This window comes from Ascaphus truei, chromosome 2 (assembly GCF_040206685.1).
Source record: "Ascaphus truei isolate aAscTru1 chromosome 2, aAscTru1.hap1, whole genome shotgun sequence".
Classification (NCBI taxonomy): Eukaryota; Metazoa; Chordata; class Amphibia; order Anura; family Ascaphidae; genus Ascaphus; species Ascaphus truei.
Window position 1 is genome coordinate 34,304,953 of NC_134484.1, and position 17,478 is coordinate 34,322,430.

At 39.8% G+C, this 17,478-nt stretch overlaps 1 protein-coding gene across 5 annotated transcripts in view; it reads left to right on the top strand.

Moving 5' to 3' along the window:
• Positions 1-17,478, top strand: part of ADCY8 (adenylate cyclase 8) — a 464,483-nt gene that overhangs the window by 346,874 nt on the left and 100,131 nt on the right. For all 5 annotated transcript variants that reach the window (XM_075582007.1, XM_075582004.1, XM_075581999.1 and 2 more), the window contains one exon: positions 869-1,070. In XM_075582007.1, coding sequence (XP_075438122.1) covers positions 869-1,070 — 202 coding nt within the window. The remainder of the gene's footprint in view (positions 1-868; positions 1,071-17,478) is intronic.

The window sequence follows — 17,478 nt, forward strand, 5'->3', positions numbered from 1 at the left end:
ATCAAATGTAATATAAAGGACAAATGTTATTAGAACACGACAGCTGTGAAATGTACCAAATAAACTTTCAAAGTTTTATTGAATTTGTTTTATGACATTTGTTCATTTATTTGAGGCTATTATTGCCCCATTTCCATACATGCATTTGGAAACATCGAACTATTCTTTTTCATTGTCATATCACAAAGCATAAATTAACCTCTCTCTTTAAATACTGTAATGTAATTCTGCCAGTAATAGAGTAGTCTCCAGTGCTCTGCCTTGCTTGGCAATTCATTGGAGACCGCTGTAGCACTGAATGTGTTAAGCGATAAATTCATGTTTTAGTTTCAAAGGAGAACCAGTAGATACCAAGAACCTCTTGCATAGAGATGTACTGAACTTACACACTGACACTTACAGTATGTCATGCTTGCAATTTATAAAGGGACATTGGACGTCACTCTTAAGGTAAGTTTCCATAACCGTTGCCAAAACAGGATGACAGTATAAAAATTAGATACTCCAAGTAATTGAACAACATCTCAAAAATGCATTTTTATAGAAAAAGTGCTGGCTTTTATTCCACCCAATAAATGAGTGCTTTCACATTGTACATACCTATTTATGATATGTGTGTAAGTATATCTTTATCTATCTATGCCATCCATGTACATAACTTTTCACAGCAGTAATACACGTGGCATAATAATATAACACATAATGGGAATAAGTGCTTCAGACATAAAAGTAACATTAGGAAAAGGAGTTCCTGTACCCTGAAGAGCTTACAATCTAAATGATATGAGAGTGAAATGATTTTGCACTGGAAAATGTATTTTTCGGTAACATTATTTGCATACTGAATTGGATATTTTTTTCCCCACAGGGTGATGCCAATGGTGATTCAGTTTTCTATTCTGATTATGCTGCACTCTGCCCTCGTCCTAATAACTACAGCCGAAGATTATAAATGTTTGCCTCTCGTTCTCCGGAAAACTTGCTGCTGGATTAATGAGACATACTTGGCCAGGAATGTCATCATTTTTGCATCCATTCTGATTAATTTCCTCGGAGCGGTAATAAATATTGTAAGCATCATAAACCGATAATGTTGAAGTTTGCAAACAATCATTCGTATTTATGCCGGGCAGAAAAAAATGTTTTGTTGGTTCAGTTTGGTTCAATTTAGTGGTAGTCCATGATGTATTCATCACCATTACAATTAATCATTAGTTGATTTAGTGATTGATACACAGGTGTAATAGCCATTATTGATCACTGGCAGCCATTTCAAAGAAAGGTAATTATAAACAGTTAATGGTTTTCGTACTTTAGTGAACAAGCCTATGTAGATTGTCAGGAGGTTAGGGGTGAGGTTTAACATATCTTTGCTGGTGAACTCTGAGATCTTAAAGCAATTCTATTCAGAAAAGTCTTATGTATCATACATTCATTTATGTGTATCAATGTATAATTAAGTGGTGTTGTATTTGCTTTTGGATTTTTTTAAATTTCTATCTGTTTTTTATTATCCATTTATTTTTAGGTCACTCTCTTATGTACAAATGTAGTGCAGTGCGTCAGTGCCTTCTAGAAAACAATAGTTATATATATATATATATATATTTATATATATATATATTCTGATAAATTGGATTAGGCTTAAACTGGAATTTACACACTTGGCGTAGTAGAATTTGAGGACCAACATTATGGTGAAAAATCAGTTTTTAGAAAAAGTGGAATATGTTTGGTACTCACCAAGGGCAAAACAGCCGATCATTATTACTTCTAGAAGAGAAAGACATGCTGGGGGAGGAGAGAAATACATGATGGGGGGGAGGAGAGAGAAAGAGATGCTGTGGGGAGGAGAGAAAGACATGCTGGGGGGAGGAGAGAGAAAGACATGCTGGGGGGAGGAGAGAGAAAGACATGCTGGGGGGAGGAGAGAGAAAGTCATGCTGGGGGAGAGGAGAGAGAAAGACATGCTGGGGGAGGAGAGAAAGACATGCTGGGGGGGGAGAGAAAGACATGCTGGGGGAGGAGAGAAAGACATGCTGGGGGGGAGAGAAAGACATGCTGGGGGGAGAGAAAGACATGCTGGGGGGGAGAGAAAGACATGCTGGGGGAGGAGAGAGAAAGACATGCTGGGGGAGAGGAGAAAGAAAGACATGCTGGGGGGAGGAGTGAGAAAGTCATGCTGGGGAGGAGGAGAGAAAGACATTCTGGGGGAGAGGAGAGAGAAAGACATGCTGGGGGGAGAGAAAGATATGCTGGGGGTTGGAGAGAGAAAGTCATGCTGGGGAGGAGGAGAGAAAGACATTATGGGGGAGATGAGAGAGAAAGACATGCTGGGAGAGGAGAGAAAGACATGCTGGGGGGGAGGAGAGAGAAAGACATGCTGGGAGAGGAGAGAAATACGTGCTGGGGGGAGGAGAGAGAAAGATATGCTGGGGGAGAGGAGAGAAAGACATGCTGCGGGGAGGAGAGAGAAAATCATGCTGGGGGGAGGAGAGAAAGATATGCTGGGGGTTGGAGAGAGAAATACATGCTGGGGCGAGGAGAAGGAAAGACATGCTGGGGGAGAGGAGAGAGAAAGACATGCTGGGGTTTGGAGAGAGAAATACGTGCTGGGAGAGGAGAGAGAAAGACATGCTGGGGGGAGGAGAGAAAGACATGCTGGGAGGAGGAGAGAAAGACATGCTGGGAGAGGAGAGAGAAAATCATGCTGGGGGTTGGAGAGAGAAATATGTGCTGGGAGAGGAGAGAGAAAATCATGCTGGGGGGAGGAGAGAAAGATATGCTGGGGGAGAGTCAGAGAAAGACATGCTGGGAGAGGAGAGAGAAAATCATGCTGGAGGAGGAGAGAAAGATATGCTGGGGGTTGGAGCGAGAAATACGTGCTGGGGCGAGGAGAAGGAAAGACATTCTGGAGGAGGAGGAATCTTTTCATTTTGCTACATTTTCCCCAACAAAACCCGCCAGGGAATTACCACCTGATTACAAAACGTCAGCGGAAATGTTGCATTGATCTATTCCTGATTTTGCTAGTTTGTAAGAAATTATTTCTCAAAGGATTTTCATTAGAAAAAACAATCTTCATGGAAGAGAGCAAATATTTATTTTTTTACAAATCCCTGAAATTACTGACTAATCAATGAACAGGCATTTTAGACATTACTTATTTATACTTGCCCTTTATGTCAGTTTTATTAGCACATTGAGACATTATTTGTAGAACTTAAAATGTAATAGCTTTGTTTTTTTAATCGGCTTTCTTACATCCGTGGAAGTTTATTTCTCACTAGAAGCAGAACAAACACTCAGATTTGTAATTTACTATCAGGGATTACAATTACGACAGTTACCATATTACTTCATACCTCGTTTACTGATTTTACATAGGGAAGTTTACTATGTACAGTTTGTGCATTATAATTTATGTTTATATTATTTCACCAGATTGCCTTTAGAAATATTGCATTTAATTTTCTCTTTCAGAGCCAACATTGGCATGTTCAAAAAAAAATATTCTTCATGCAGTGCTTCAAAATGAGTGTATTTCCATATAGTTGTTAACAGTGGTCGACAAATCACCAAAAAATCTACTCGCCAAACAAAAAAAATCTACTCGCCACCTAGTAGCAAACGTGTGCTGCTTGGGCCAATAGGAGCTCGCCACGATGTTAAATCTACTCGCCGGGGCGTGCAAATGTATAGGTTTGTCGAACACTGGTTGTTAATAGATTGAATTAATTGCTCTATTTGTTTTTCTGAACTCTATTTGCTAGCCACTAATTTGTCTTATATCACAAAAGTGCCACTGCTTTAAGAAGGAGAGATAATTAGTAAAATGAAAGGCGGTAATGGATTGTAAGGGAACTTATCCTTGAAGAGAAGGCAGTTTTACATTTCTTCCGTTTCTTAGTGTCAAAAATACATCTCTCTAACTGGATTTGAATTGTACAGTATTTTCACACGCCTTACTAAGAAAATAACATTGTATTATTTTCAAGATCTATAAATATGTTGGGTTCATACTGTATGTGAGACTTGCTTGGATGAGACTTCATCATATTCAGGACACATTTTGTCCTGAGTTTAAACCAGACACAATTAAGAAAAAGTGGCTAAATGAAAAAAAACCTCCACCGAACAAAGCACTGTAAAAGCAAATAACCCATTTCTTACACAGGTTCCCCAAACCTGCTTTTTACTCAAATGTATTTCAACGGCAGACAAGGGTTCTGGGTAGTGATTTGCAAATGAGGACAGAAACATATATTGGTTGCTGTGCGTTTTATATTTTGCCAGCTGAGATACAGTATACTGTACAGAGGTCCTTTGCAGCACAGATGTACAGTATTTGTATTTTTGCTTTATTTAAGAAAATATAAATTTGTACTTGATTTATATATAGTGACTGTAACTAATAATAATAATAATAATAATAATAATAATAATAATAATACTACTAATAATAATAATGTTGGTTTTGGCTTTAGTTTTGCCTAGAGTCTGTTTGTTATGGTGAAATGATCCATTTCTTGAAAAACATAGTAAAATCAGGTAATCTGTGGCTATTTTGTGCTTCATTTGCAAGTATGTATGCCCTTTGCAAACTATTAAGAACATATTTTAAAAATAATAATTGTGTGGTTTATAAAAACTAAGATGGACAATTAGTGGAGTTTTAGGATTTTTTTGCCAAGTATAATTGTGTAGAGTATACAGATGCAGCGGCCACTATTCGAACATATCACGGAGCCGTTTTCGTGTGCGCTGCTGTACTCCACGCGTAAGGTTGCCAGGTGTCCGGTTTTGAACCGGACAGGCCAGTAATTCCGATGCCTGTCCGGTATAAAATTGGAGGTAATACCGGGCATGTATGTGTCCGGTATTACCATTTTTGCGGCGCAGGGCTGGCAGCACAAGCGCGAGGGTGGTGCGACGGCGGAGGGCTGGCAGCGCATGCGCGAGGGTAGTGCGACGGCAGAGGGCTGGAAGTGCTGAGACTGGAGGTGGGGGCAGGCCGCGGACGGTGGCCGGGCACAGTCAGAAGCACTGTCTGAGTGTCTGTACAGCCTGTCCCTATTTGGAGAAGTGGAGATTAAATCAGAGGAATGGGGGGCGGAGCCTACACCCCAGCAGCCCAGAGAAGTCTGTGTCCTTACTGGAAATAAGGTAAGGACGCAATTTGGGGGGGCCAGGATGAGGTGAGATGATGTGTGGCCAGGTTGAGGTGAGATGATCTGTGGCCAGGATGAGGTGAGATGATGGGGGCCAGGATGTGCTGAGATGATGGGGGCCAGGATGAGGTGAGATGATGGGGAGCCAGGATGAGGTTCCCCATGATGGGGGGGCAGTATGAGGTGAGATGATCGGGGCCAGGATGAGGTGAGATGATCGGGGGCCAGGATGAGGTGAGATGATGGGGGGCCAGGATGAGGTGAGATGATGGGGGGCCAGGATGAGGTGAGATGATCGGGGGCAAGGATGAGGTGAGATGATGGGGGGCCAGGATGAGGTGAGATGATGGGGGGCCAGGATGAGGTGAGATGATCGGGGGCCAGGATGAGGTGAGATGATGGGGGGCCAGGATGAGGTGAGATGATGGGGGGCCAGGATGAGGTGAGATGATGGGGGGCCAGGATGAGGTGAGATGATGGGGGGCCAGGATGAGGTGAGATGATGGGGGGCCAGGATGAGGTGAGATGATGGGGGGCCAGGATGAGGTGAGATGATGGGGGGCCATGATGAGGTGAGATGATGGGGGGCCAGGATGAGGTGAGATGATGGGGGCCAGGATGAGGTGAGATGATGGGGGCAGGATGAGGTAAGGTGATGGGGGCCAGGATGAGGTGAGATGATGGGGGGCCAGGATGAGCTGAGGAAATTATGGGGGGCCAGGATGAGCTGAGGAGATGATGGGGGGCCAGGATGAGGTGAGGAGATGATGATGGGGGCCAGGATGAGCTGAAGAAATGATGATGGGGGGCCAGGATGAGCTGAGGAAATGATGGGGGGCCAGGATGAGCTGAGGAGATGATGATGGGGGGCCAGGATGAGCTGAGGCAATGATGATGGGGGGCCAGGATGAGCTGAGGAGATGATGGGGGCCAGGATGAGGTGAGGCGATGATTATGGGGGCCAGGATGAGCTGAGGAGATGATGATGGGGGTCCAGGATAAGCAGAGGAGATGATGATGGGGGCCATGATGAGCTGAGATGATTATGGGGGGCCAGGATGAGCTGAGGAGATGATGATGGGGGGCCAGGATGAGGTGAGGAGATGATGGGGGCCAGGATGAGGTGAGGAGATGATGATGGGGTCCAGGATGAGGTGAGATGATGGGGGGCCAGGATGATCTGAGGAGATGATGATGGGGGGCCAGGATGAGCTCAGGTGATGATGATGGGGGGCCAGGATGAGCTGTGGTGATGATGATGATGGGGGGCCAGGATGAGCTGAGGTGATGATGATGGGGGGCCAGGATGGGCTGTGGTGATGATGATGGGGGCCAGGATGAGCTGTGGTGATGATGATTGGGGGGAGATGGGGGTATATTTTATATGTTTTGGGTAGGTGGGGGTATTTTTTAAATGTTTTCTGGTGGCGTTGGGGTAAAAACAGACTCATCTTCTAAGACCTGGATATTGTCAGAACCCTCCCCCCCCCCCTCATCTCCTCTGTGGGGGTCTTTTTGCTGCTCAGCGTTTTTCACTTCACCTTGGACACTTGTGGAAACAATACCCGAATCGCAGCAAAGGCGGCAGCTTTTGGTGGCAGGCAATGGGTGGCAGCCTTTTGCTGCTGTTTGCTGATGTTACAGTACAGCTGCTCTGTTATTGGTCTTCAGTAAAGAATTTCAGAGGTATATTGAAGCATTTCCATCTTCATACATTACGCTGCTCGCACAGCTCTATCTCTGCACAATCCCACTTACTTCTTCCCCCACACCAACTCCTTGAATTAACAAGCAGCTCTCCGAACCAGACCAACCTGTACCTTATGTTCTACATACCCTTCCTTATAGATTGTAAGCTCCTTGGGGGATGGCTCTCCTTACATACTGTAACAATGTACAGCATATTAATGTTTTATATTTTATTGTTTTAATCTTCCAACCCTATTGTACAGCACTAAGGAATATGTTGGCACATTTTAAATAAATGATGATAATAATAATAATAATAATAATAATAATAATAATAATATATAACAAACATTTCACATTTAATTTAACATTTTCATCATATGACCTTCACAAACCATATTAGTATATACTACTGTAAGAATGACAGAGTATGTGCCAGCATCACCTGTACAATTTACAAATTATAGTCCGACTAACGTCTGTTTTTAATTTAAGAACAATTCTTTCTTATGCGCCAGGGTCCAGGAGCAAACTATGGTATAGTATAAATATAACCCAAGAAAACAAGGAGAATTGCATTCACCTTTAGTATATATATTTTGCATTGGTGCTCAGATTTACTGCCTCCACCAATAGGCATTCAAACAATACAGGAACAACAATGGTTTGGATTGGCACTCATATATACTGAAAAGTAAAAATTGAAAGAAAGACTTTAAGTGTGAGTGTACAGTAGGTGGACTCAACTCACTTTTATTGCAGAATCCGTTTTGGAGCATATCTACAGAAATCAAAAAGACCTAATCAGACATTACAGATGCAGCGGTCGTTTTTCGAACACTTCACCTGTTGTATACCTCTGGATACCCATGCAATGGTGCGTGATTTCTTCCAACCGCACCGCCTTTAGACGCGAGTGCAGAAAATAGCATTTTAGTGTTCTGGTTTTTAAACACCTGAAATTGACACAGTAGCACAGTACTGTACACATTACAATTCATTCATTTCATTGCACACAAAGAAACAGAATCCATGAAATTCAAATAAAGCAACCGCGATAAATACGTGTGCCATGGGGCGATTGGCCGCGTCAATGCCACGTGGAATACAGCAGAGAACACGAAAACGGCTCAGTCATTTGTTTGAATAACGGCCGCTGCATCTCTAACTGGGCTCTAGCACAATGATTGCAACGTTTCAGGGCCTCAGCAAGCCGGAGGAAAGGGCCTGGGCCCTGAAACGTTGCAATTTTTGTGTTAAAAGCAGTTGATTCTCCAAAACAGATTATACAATAAAAATGAGTTGAGCCCTGCTTCAGAGAAACTGTCAGTCTTTCTTTTAATTTTTACTTTTCAATATACTGTATTTGAGTGCCGATCCAAACCATTCTTATTACAGTATTAGAACCCACCATTTCCATCACTTTACTATATGCAGGATATAGACCTAGACCCAAAAGAAAAATAGAGCCAGTTTAGATTTGAGATTCAGGATGTAGAGTTAATATATTCGGCATGCCGGATGAGGAAGTAAAACAGAGGTACCGCCTGACATCTCACATTGTCATGAACATTTTGGTGCTCATTCTGGATGATCTTGAGCCTGAAATATATCTTACAACTACAGGAGTATTTATGCTGTTCCTGCAGGAGTATTTGAGCCTGTCCATACTTTCAATGACCAAACCACTGACTACTACATTTCTGTGCTACGGGGTTACTGTATTTCACGGGACAGCAGCTGTTCCTGCAGGAGTATGTCAGCCTCCTTGTAACCCACATTCTGAATCAGGTTTTGAGGGTATTGTTCCCTATTATTTAATGATGAGGATCAACAGACTACTAACTTCCCGAATGTTGTGGTATCAGTGGACTGCATCCACATAGCACAAGGGTTTCCATGGCAGGATGAAGTTACTGTAGTGCCGACGAGTATTCTAAAACAAATCTGGGGCAATAACCAACAAGACCCAGGTACATGCTGGGCACATGCTGGGCACATGCTGCAACATTTCAGTGACATTTCTGCTGACAGACTAATGACCCATCGGATTAACAGTGGGGGTCCTTGGCAGTCCCATTCAAACTGAATGGGACTGCCGGGGACCCCTGCTGTGTTAATCCGATGGGCCATTAGTCTCCGCAGAAATGTCACTGAAATGTTTGCAGCATGTACCTAGCATGTACTTGGATCTTGTTGGCCCCAGATTTTCCAAGGCAAGTTTAAGGTAAGTTTTAGAATACTTGTCGGCGCACCTGTATGTTCAGAAACAGGAAACTCGACCATTACAATAATGTGAAGAGGATTTGCAATGCTTCACTTCTCATCACCAATCTGGTTACAGGACATCCTGGCAGCACCAGTTGTTCCTTCATATTTCGCCCCTGTGCCATTTCTACTGAAAGCTAGACAACTATAATTGGAATGGCTTCTTGGTAAATACACTTTTCAAATACGACACATTAATGCAAATTTTTACCATTTGCCCCACAATTAAGTGTCAGTTTAATTATTTACAGGTAATAGTGCCTACTCCCTAAGACCTTGGCTCTTAACACCTTTATCCAGTCACATCTACGGAAATATGCTACAGCTATACCCATGCTTCCACCAGATCTGTCATAGAGTGTCTGTGGCCTTCTAAAATGTTTCTTCAGGTTCTTGACAGGTCTGGTGCAGCACATCTCTGTGTCCCAGCTTTTGTGTGTGACATAATAGCAATATGCAGCATTTTCTACAGCTTACCTGTGATTAGGGGAATGCCAGTTGGGATAGAACATTATAAGTCTAAAAAAAATAGAGGAGCATGAGGCAGAAGTCAACAATACAATGGAAGGACAAGAGATTGCCATTCACCAGTTCTTTACTTGTAAGTGCAATAATTTTACACATTTTGTATATATTGTTCAAGCTTGTTTTACAAAACTCAAATGAGGCACTTTCTCAAAATATTTATAGATAGATTAGAGAGACACTCACAGAGAAAGATGAGTTGTTTTAATATACACCTTTATATAAACACATTTATTTATAGATAACACACATTAGCGCCTTAAATTTCCTTTGTTCTCAAAATATTTATGTCTATTATTTTCCATTTTCTTTTACAAAACAAAAGTAAGGCAAACTGTACAACACCCCCAACCCCCAACCCCCAGACCTCTATCAAACATCACCCCTTCTCTGTAGAGTAATGGCCAATAGTCCTATAAGCCAAATGTGGCTAATATGGCTAATAAGTACACAATAATTAATATACATTATATACATTAATAACACACTATACAAACATAATAAAAATAAATATTGTAAACGGTAACCCTTTGATTTTCACTGTGGCTATCTCGGCCCTCTCAATGGGAACCTAGATAGCCACATTGGCACTCAATGGCAGCCAGTAATAAAACGGTAACACTTACCCATCCATAATAAAAGCTGTAATCATCTTCAGACCCACTCACCACACTGAACCAATCCTAAAAGATGTCCAGTGCCTAACCATAAAAAAGCCATTCAAATGAATCCAGGGCCCAAGGGCCACCAAAAAAAAAAAACCTGAAAATAAATAACCATAAAATGAATTGAAGGCTTGATGACCCAAGTAATATAAAAAGTATAATTCCTGCCAAAAATCAATCCAGACCCGATGGGCCTGCGATGGGGTATCTTCAAATTGACCTGAACCACTGGATCCTCTGTTGATTGAAGATTCTTCAGCTGTAACTTTTTTCTTCATCTTTTCTTCTTTCAAGTCATCTTCTTTCTTCATCTGTAATTTTCAGCCACCACATGTGGCCCCCTCGCTGATTTCTGATCCTCTAAGAGAGCTCTGACCTTTTTATAACAGCTAGGGCCGTCATAGAAGACCTGCAGTTACTTTATATCACTATATTGTATCTCTGGGATTAAACATTGTTGGAAGATTTGTTAGTCAACTATGTAATTCTACTGGCAACTAATATTGTATTGGCACTCGAGTAAAGATAATTGTTTTGTAATTATACATTGAGAATGCTCACCTAAAAGGGCTTTTATTCATGTTGACTTTGTACTGACCTACCGTGTCCTGCAGAGCCTTCCATAAATACAACCTATTCACAAAGCTATCATTTGGAAGCTATCTAAAATCATTCAGCTGTACAGCTGAATTCTGTTCCCTAGGCTGTCAAGGGAATTTGTAAGATTTTCTACATGACTCTGCCAATTCACTTCAATTTTAAACTGATTAAACTTTGCCATTTGAGTCACTGAACTTCCCAGTCTAACTATGCTGATTTATGTGGTGTTACTGTAATATAAGCACATGCTGTATGGGACAGTGAATTGCATATGCACAAATGTGGAAAGCAGGTATAATGCTAGTATTTTAAATGAGTAAGTGGAAAAATAAGTTTAATAAAACAAACAACCACATACAGTATCTAGAATGATTTAAACCTCTTACACAGGATTGTTTGTACTTTAAACAGAATACATGGTATTTCATTTTTTTTCTTCTTCTTTATGTTACAGTACAAGCTATATAATTTAATGTACAGTATAATCGAGAACGCTCCCTCCTTAATCAAATTCAACAACTGTCATGTTAAATTATTGAAACTGAAATGAAAAGGATGTTGGAAGATATTAATATGCATGATACAATGAGAAAATTGCCCTTGTTTATTCTCACATTTTGTTTAATAGACAATTTTTTTTTCTTAAAACAAGGTAAAAGTCCATATCTAATTTATATACACAGTAATGTGCATTACATGTTTTCCTAATGCACCTACTGTACAGTAAGGCAGGGAGTATTTACTAAGCGATGCTAATTTGCTAATTTACCTACTGTAAGTGGGCCCATAGCTGACTTACTGCTTAGAACTGAGTACATTACATATGGTACCAAATATTTAAATCAATATCAATATAATTATAATTATTTGTCTGCTTCATTTCCAGTGCAAAATAGTAATATCAATGCTTTTTTGCTCATTTGAGTTACGTGTTTTATGTATATAAATAATATTGTTCAGATAAGATTTGTTATAATAAATTTAGTATAATATTTTCTTATCTGGACATTAAAACTAGTTGACATTTCTTTATTTTACATTTGGCTTAATGCCATTTTTACACCTGCATATGATTAAGGAAACCATGTATATAATTAATGCAAAAAAAACCACATCGCCATATGGTGCGATTTAAAAGACCGCTTCTAAAGATGTGCCAATTTTTCACTGAAGATTGCAAACTAGGCAACATTTGCAGTTTTCTTTTTTTTATAAAAATGTTTGCAAGAACTGCAGACTTTGCAAATAATTTGTCAAGTATTAAAAGGTCAATGGGCATTGCAATTTCATCAGAATGTTTCACATTTCATTTGCATTTCCATCTCATTTCTGTTACAGCAAACACTATAAAATAGAGCACACACGATTTGGCTTGTGAAATTGAGAATGTGAATGCAGATAAACATACGGTAGATTGTGAAAATACAGTGGTATTGGAAAAAAGAGAGATTTGGGAAAGTGGAGTGGTAGATGTGATGGTGATAGCAGGAAAAGATTAGTATGGAGACTGACCCTAGAGAAAGAACTTCTAAAAATCAGTTGTCTAGTCCTAAGAGAAATAAAACTGAAAGGTAGGTTTAATCAAGATCATCACCATCATCATCATTATCAATACCAGTCTCAGAAGCTATGCCAACATTACTAGTATTTATCTTCCTGAAAGTAGGGGTGTTGTTGGGGAGGAGAACATGGGGAGCTTGTTGTCCAGAAAAAACTGTGTGTTGCTGACTCCTCTTGAAGTGGCTTAGGGAGCTTAGCCATCCAAACCAAAGTGTGGTGTTGGTAGTGTGTGAGGCACTTAGATTTCACAAACAGGGGAGGGAACCGATGGTAGAGAAGGTGGTGGTGTGATCCTTGGTGTTCCTACTACTATTAGTAGTGTTGGTGGCTGTAGCAGTGAAGAAGTGGCTCAGTGAGTAAATGCACTGACTTTGAAAACTATGATACTGGCTTGAAAGCATGAGAGCCTGGTTCAAATCCCAGTGCGAGCTCCTTGTGACTTTTGACAAAGTCATTTACCAAAATTGGATTGTAAGCACTATGGAGCAGGAACTCATTGAGAACTCAAAATTATGTACAGTGCACTGTCAGCACTGTCAGCACTGTCAGCACTGTCAGCACTGTCAGCACTGTCAGCACTGTCAGCACTGTCAGCACTGTCAGCACTGTCAGCACTGTCAGCACTGTCAGCACTGTCAGCACTGTCAGCACTGTCAGCACTGTCAGCACTGTCAGCACTGTATATGGAAAAACACATTGCTACTAAGGTGTTGATAGTCAATCACTCTATGAGCAGCAGGCAGCCATGGCCACACAAGCACTAGTGCTCCTCTTATTAACAGTACCCTGAAAAGCATAATTGATATTCCTCTATATTTCGAAGTATAAAAAATACACGCATAAGCCCACCACTAACACCATCATCGTCAGCTTCAGAAACTGCATTTATAGAACAGGTGACTGGTTATCATAATGCTACGTGGAAAATAAGTGTCCACACTGAGATAGGCACAAGCAGTTTCTCAGTTGTGAGAAGAAAGAATGTCTCAATTCCTGGCAGTTGATCAGTTGATGAAGGCCATCATGGAGATGTCCTGAAGATGGATGTTCCTGGCACTGGTACACTAAGCAGTAACAGTGATGAGGCTTTGGGGGCTGCTCCAGAACCAACTGATACTAGCACTGGGCAACATACAGTAGGCACATGGAAAATGGGGATCTGCTGGCAGTAGACAAACACATGGACCAAATATATCTAATAGATTACAATAACCCACAGTTCACACAACGTTTAATAGGATGCATACTATATGTCACTCACAAAATAGAACTCTTATGCTGAATAGCAAATTGTAGAGGGCAAGATCTTTAGGGGGCTCCACAAATGTGCTGATTCTCACTGGAATATACCCAGGTGGGCATATTTTTCCACTGAGACTTTTCTAGAACTGTACCCAAAAGGTATTAGTGGGCTAGAGGTTCTAGTGAGAACATTTGAAGTGTGAGACAGACACATTCAGGTTCAAGCTGCACTCCTGCCCACAGCATATCATTGCCATCAGCACCCACATGTGTACACCACCATCTTCATCAGTTCCTTATACCAACTTGCCAGTGGCATCATTTCATATTTATGGGAGTTTTTTTTTACATTTTTTAGGAGACCAAGCAAGTGAGCACCCATAGAGAGTGTTACCAGTTTTACAAAATCCTGGTTAAAGTTGCAAAATTCTGATGAAAATCTTGCACCTAAGACTATTTTTACAAATTCCCAAGCAATGTGAACTTGGTCCAATTTTATTGCAAAAATACAAAAAATAACAAATACAATTTCAAACTATTTTGCAAAGAAAACGTGAAGACATTTGCTCAACTCAAACCTTTACATTAATCTTACTCATTCTACTTCACTATAAAGGTTGGTGAAAATAAATCTACAGTCATTTCCTTGAGTTCATAGTTCATAGTTCATAGTTTAATGTTAATAAAATATCTGTCCCCAACACACCCAAAAAAATAAAAGGCTCCACTTTGCTGAACAATGATGTGTGTGTTTTTTTTTGTACTACCCCCTTCCAAATTGCCTTCTCTTGTAATTATATACAATAAACAAAATACCTAATTTCATTGCGCTAAACCTGAAAAATTGATCACCTTGGCACAGTAGTTTTCCATCCTTTGATGTTGAATGATATTGATGTGATGTTGATGTTGTTATAAGTTCTATGTCATGTTAAAGTGGATGTGAGCAATTTTAATTATTTGTAGGAGCAGAGGATCATAGCTAGTATTGATTTCTATTGCAGCCTAATTTCCAGGGACTCTAACTACTTTAATATTGCATGGTATTTAATGCTATTACATTAGCTAAAACTACAGTAGATGCTGTCGAATGTTTTTTTTATTGTCCGGCATAATTGACACAGTGAAGCATTAAGACCAGTACACCTTGTCAGTGCTTTGTTGTACAATGTGTTGTGTTTGCAAATTTCTCTTAACTATTTTGGATTTTTTTTTTATCAGAAAGAAGCCAAATTATTTTGGTATCTTCAACTAAAAATGAATTTTGCAGAATTAGATCTGGACAGTTACCTTCAATGTAATGAATATAGGTGTTATGTATGACCATGTCTTGTGCATACATATTTACAAAAATACAGCAACACTTCTAAAATATAAAGAAAACAATTATTATTATTAACAAGTTGTAAGAAGGTCTAAATCTGACACCCACGTAGGAGGTCCTATTTACCAAGGAATAGCTGGTTTAATTCTGGAGTGAACAAGTTTACCGGAAACAAAATATTTGGGATTGTAATTGGGTTTTGTTCTTGGTTACATGTGGTCCAGTTTTTCAATCAGAATTATGACACATTTGCAGCAAGAAAATGTCCAGTTCACATAAACTCATACATAAAATGTGCTAGAATCAAACAGGAAATAAAATAATCCAAATGTAAAAATGGAATTAGATTTTTATAGTGCATTTTTATAGTACTGAAGGGTTTTGGCAATAATGTGAGCATAGATCATCTGAAGAAGTCCTGTATTTAATTATGAAGCTTTCTTTGGAAAGAAGCACACAAGCTAGTACAAATTGTATAATATTACTCAATTTAATAGTTTATGCTAAACTTTCCCATTCTTAACATTATGGCATAATGCCAAAATACAGAATAACCAACATTTATTTATTTATGAAATGTTTTACCAGGAAGTAATACATTGAGAGTTACCTCTCGTTTTCAAGTATGTCCTGGGCATAGAGTTAAAATGACAAATAATACATGATTACAAATACAGTTACATAAATGAACAGGGTATACATTATATACAATACATTGCATGCACAGTTAGAGGAGATGTATATTATAGGCTTATGAAACAGTTACAGACCAGATTAAAATGTGAGACAGCCTTAGTTTTGAAAGAACTTAAACTGATGGTTGTTCCAGTTTTGGGGTATTTTGTATTCATACTGTATTTCAAAGAGAAAAACAGGCACGCCTCCTCCACATATAGAATAGTTGTGGATGCTCAAAGGCCATTATAACATTGCAAACATAAGTCATTCATTCAGGTTCAGGTTCTTGGTGTTTTTTGGTGGGATTTTTTTAAGGAAAACAAAAAAACAAAAAAACAAAAAACATGTTTACTGTATGGTGCTAACAATGAAAATTAAAACGTATGTGAATTTGGCGTTGATGGGGCACTTATGCTGGGCTGCTATAGAAAGTATAACCCAATAGGAGATGATGCTTGATTTCTGTTGTTTAGCCGGTTTAACTATACAGATGAAGCGGCCGTTATTCGAAAACTTCACGCGTTGAGTACCTCGGAATTCCCACGTCATGGCGCGTGATTTCTTCCAACCGTACCGCGTGTTGACTCGTGTTTTTATCGAGTGTAGAAAATGTCATTTTAGTGATCTGGTTTTCAAATACCTGCAAATTGACACAGTAGCACAGTACTGTGCACATTGCAATTTGAAGAATTGCACCCAAAGAAAACAGAATCCATGAAATTCAAACAAATCAACCGCGGTAAACACAAGCGCGAATTACGCATGGAATACAGCAGAGCACACGAAACCGGCTCCGTGAAATGTTCGAATAACGGCCGCTGCATCTGTAAGTTAAGATGATGAATCACGTTCTTCAGAGCTGCATAGTCTCTTAGCATTGATTATGTACTCATTATGTCATCCAGACTACTATTACTATTAATGTGATGTGGTTCTTGCCAGATATTTGCTTTTCATATGTCTTTTCCCATTCCTATTATTTAACAGATTCATATATTCAATGGTGTTTTTATAGGGGAAAAATATGCTTGAAGCATAAACTAAGAAGAAAATAAACATGTATCTCTTAATAGCAATAATTAATTCAGCTATAAATCCACACAAGACAGAAAAATAATCTCCCCCCTCACAATTACTACAGCAGGTCGATTCAGTTTCCCTGAATTCCTGTGCAAAATACTGCAGCCCTGGAAGCAATGGGTTTGGTAGGACTTTGTTATATGAAAGGTTAGCACCTGACGGCAATCATTTATTATTAAATAATTCATTATTTTCTTTACTCTTTAATCTACTTATGGTAGATGTTTTACCTATGTGGTGAGCATTACATTTCACACAGCTTTCCTATACCTTATGTTGTGTGTTTCAATACCTAATATACTGTATGTCTGTTTCCTTGCATTATGCATCGCTTTGACATTTGGATAATGTACACGTGTGCAATTCAAACGAGTGAACTCTATCAGCAAACCACAGGACACCCTTCCCAATTTGCAAATCTCTGTGCCTTTTCTGCATATTTGCAAACTGATTCCAAGCCAGCAGCAGCCAATTTGGGGGTTGCTTGCTATAGTCTCCTAGCTGTAAAACGGGGGACACATCCAGTATAAAACAATCGCATCAGACTTATCAAAGAACAACATCTCTTTGATTTCAAGAGGATTCCTTTGATAAATGTGGTGCTGATGGTTTCACTTGTTTTGCTACAGTTTTACCAGCCAGGAGACTTTAGTAGATACCCCCTTGGTGTAGTTAA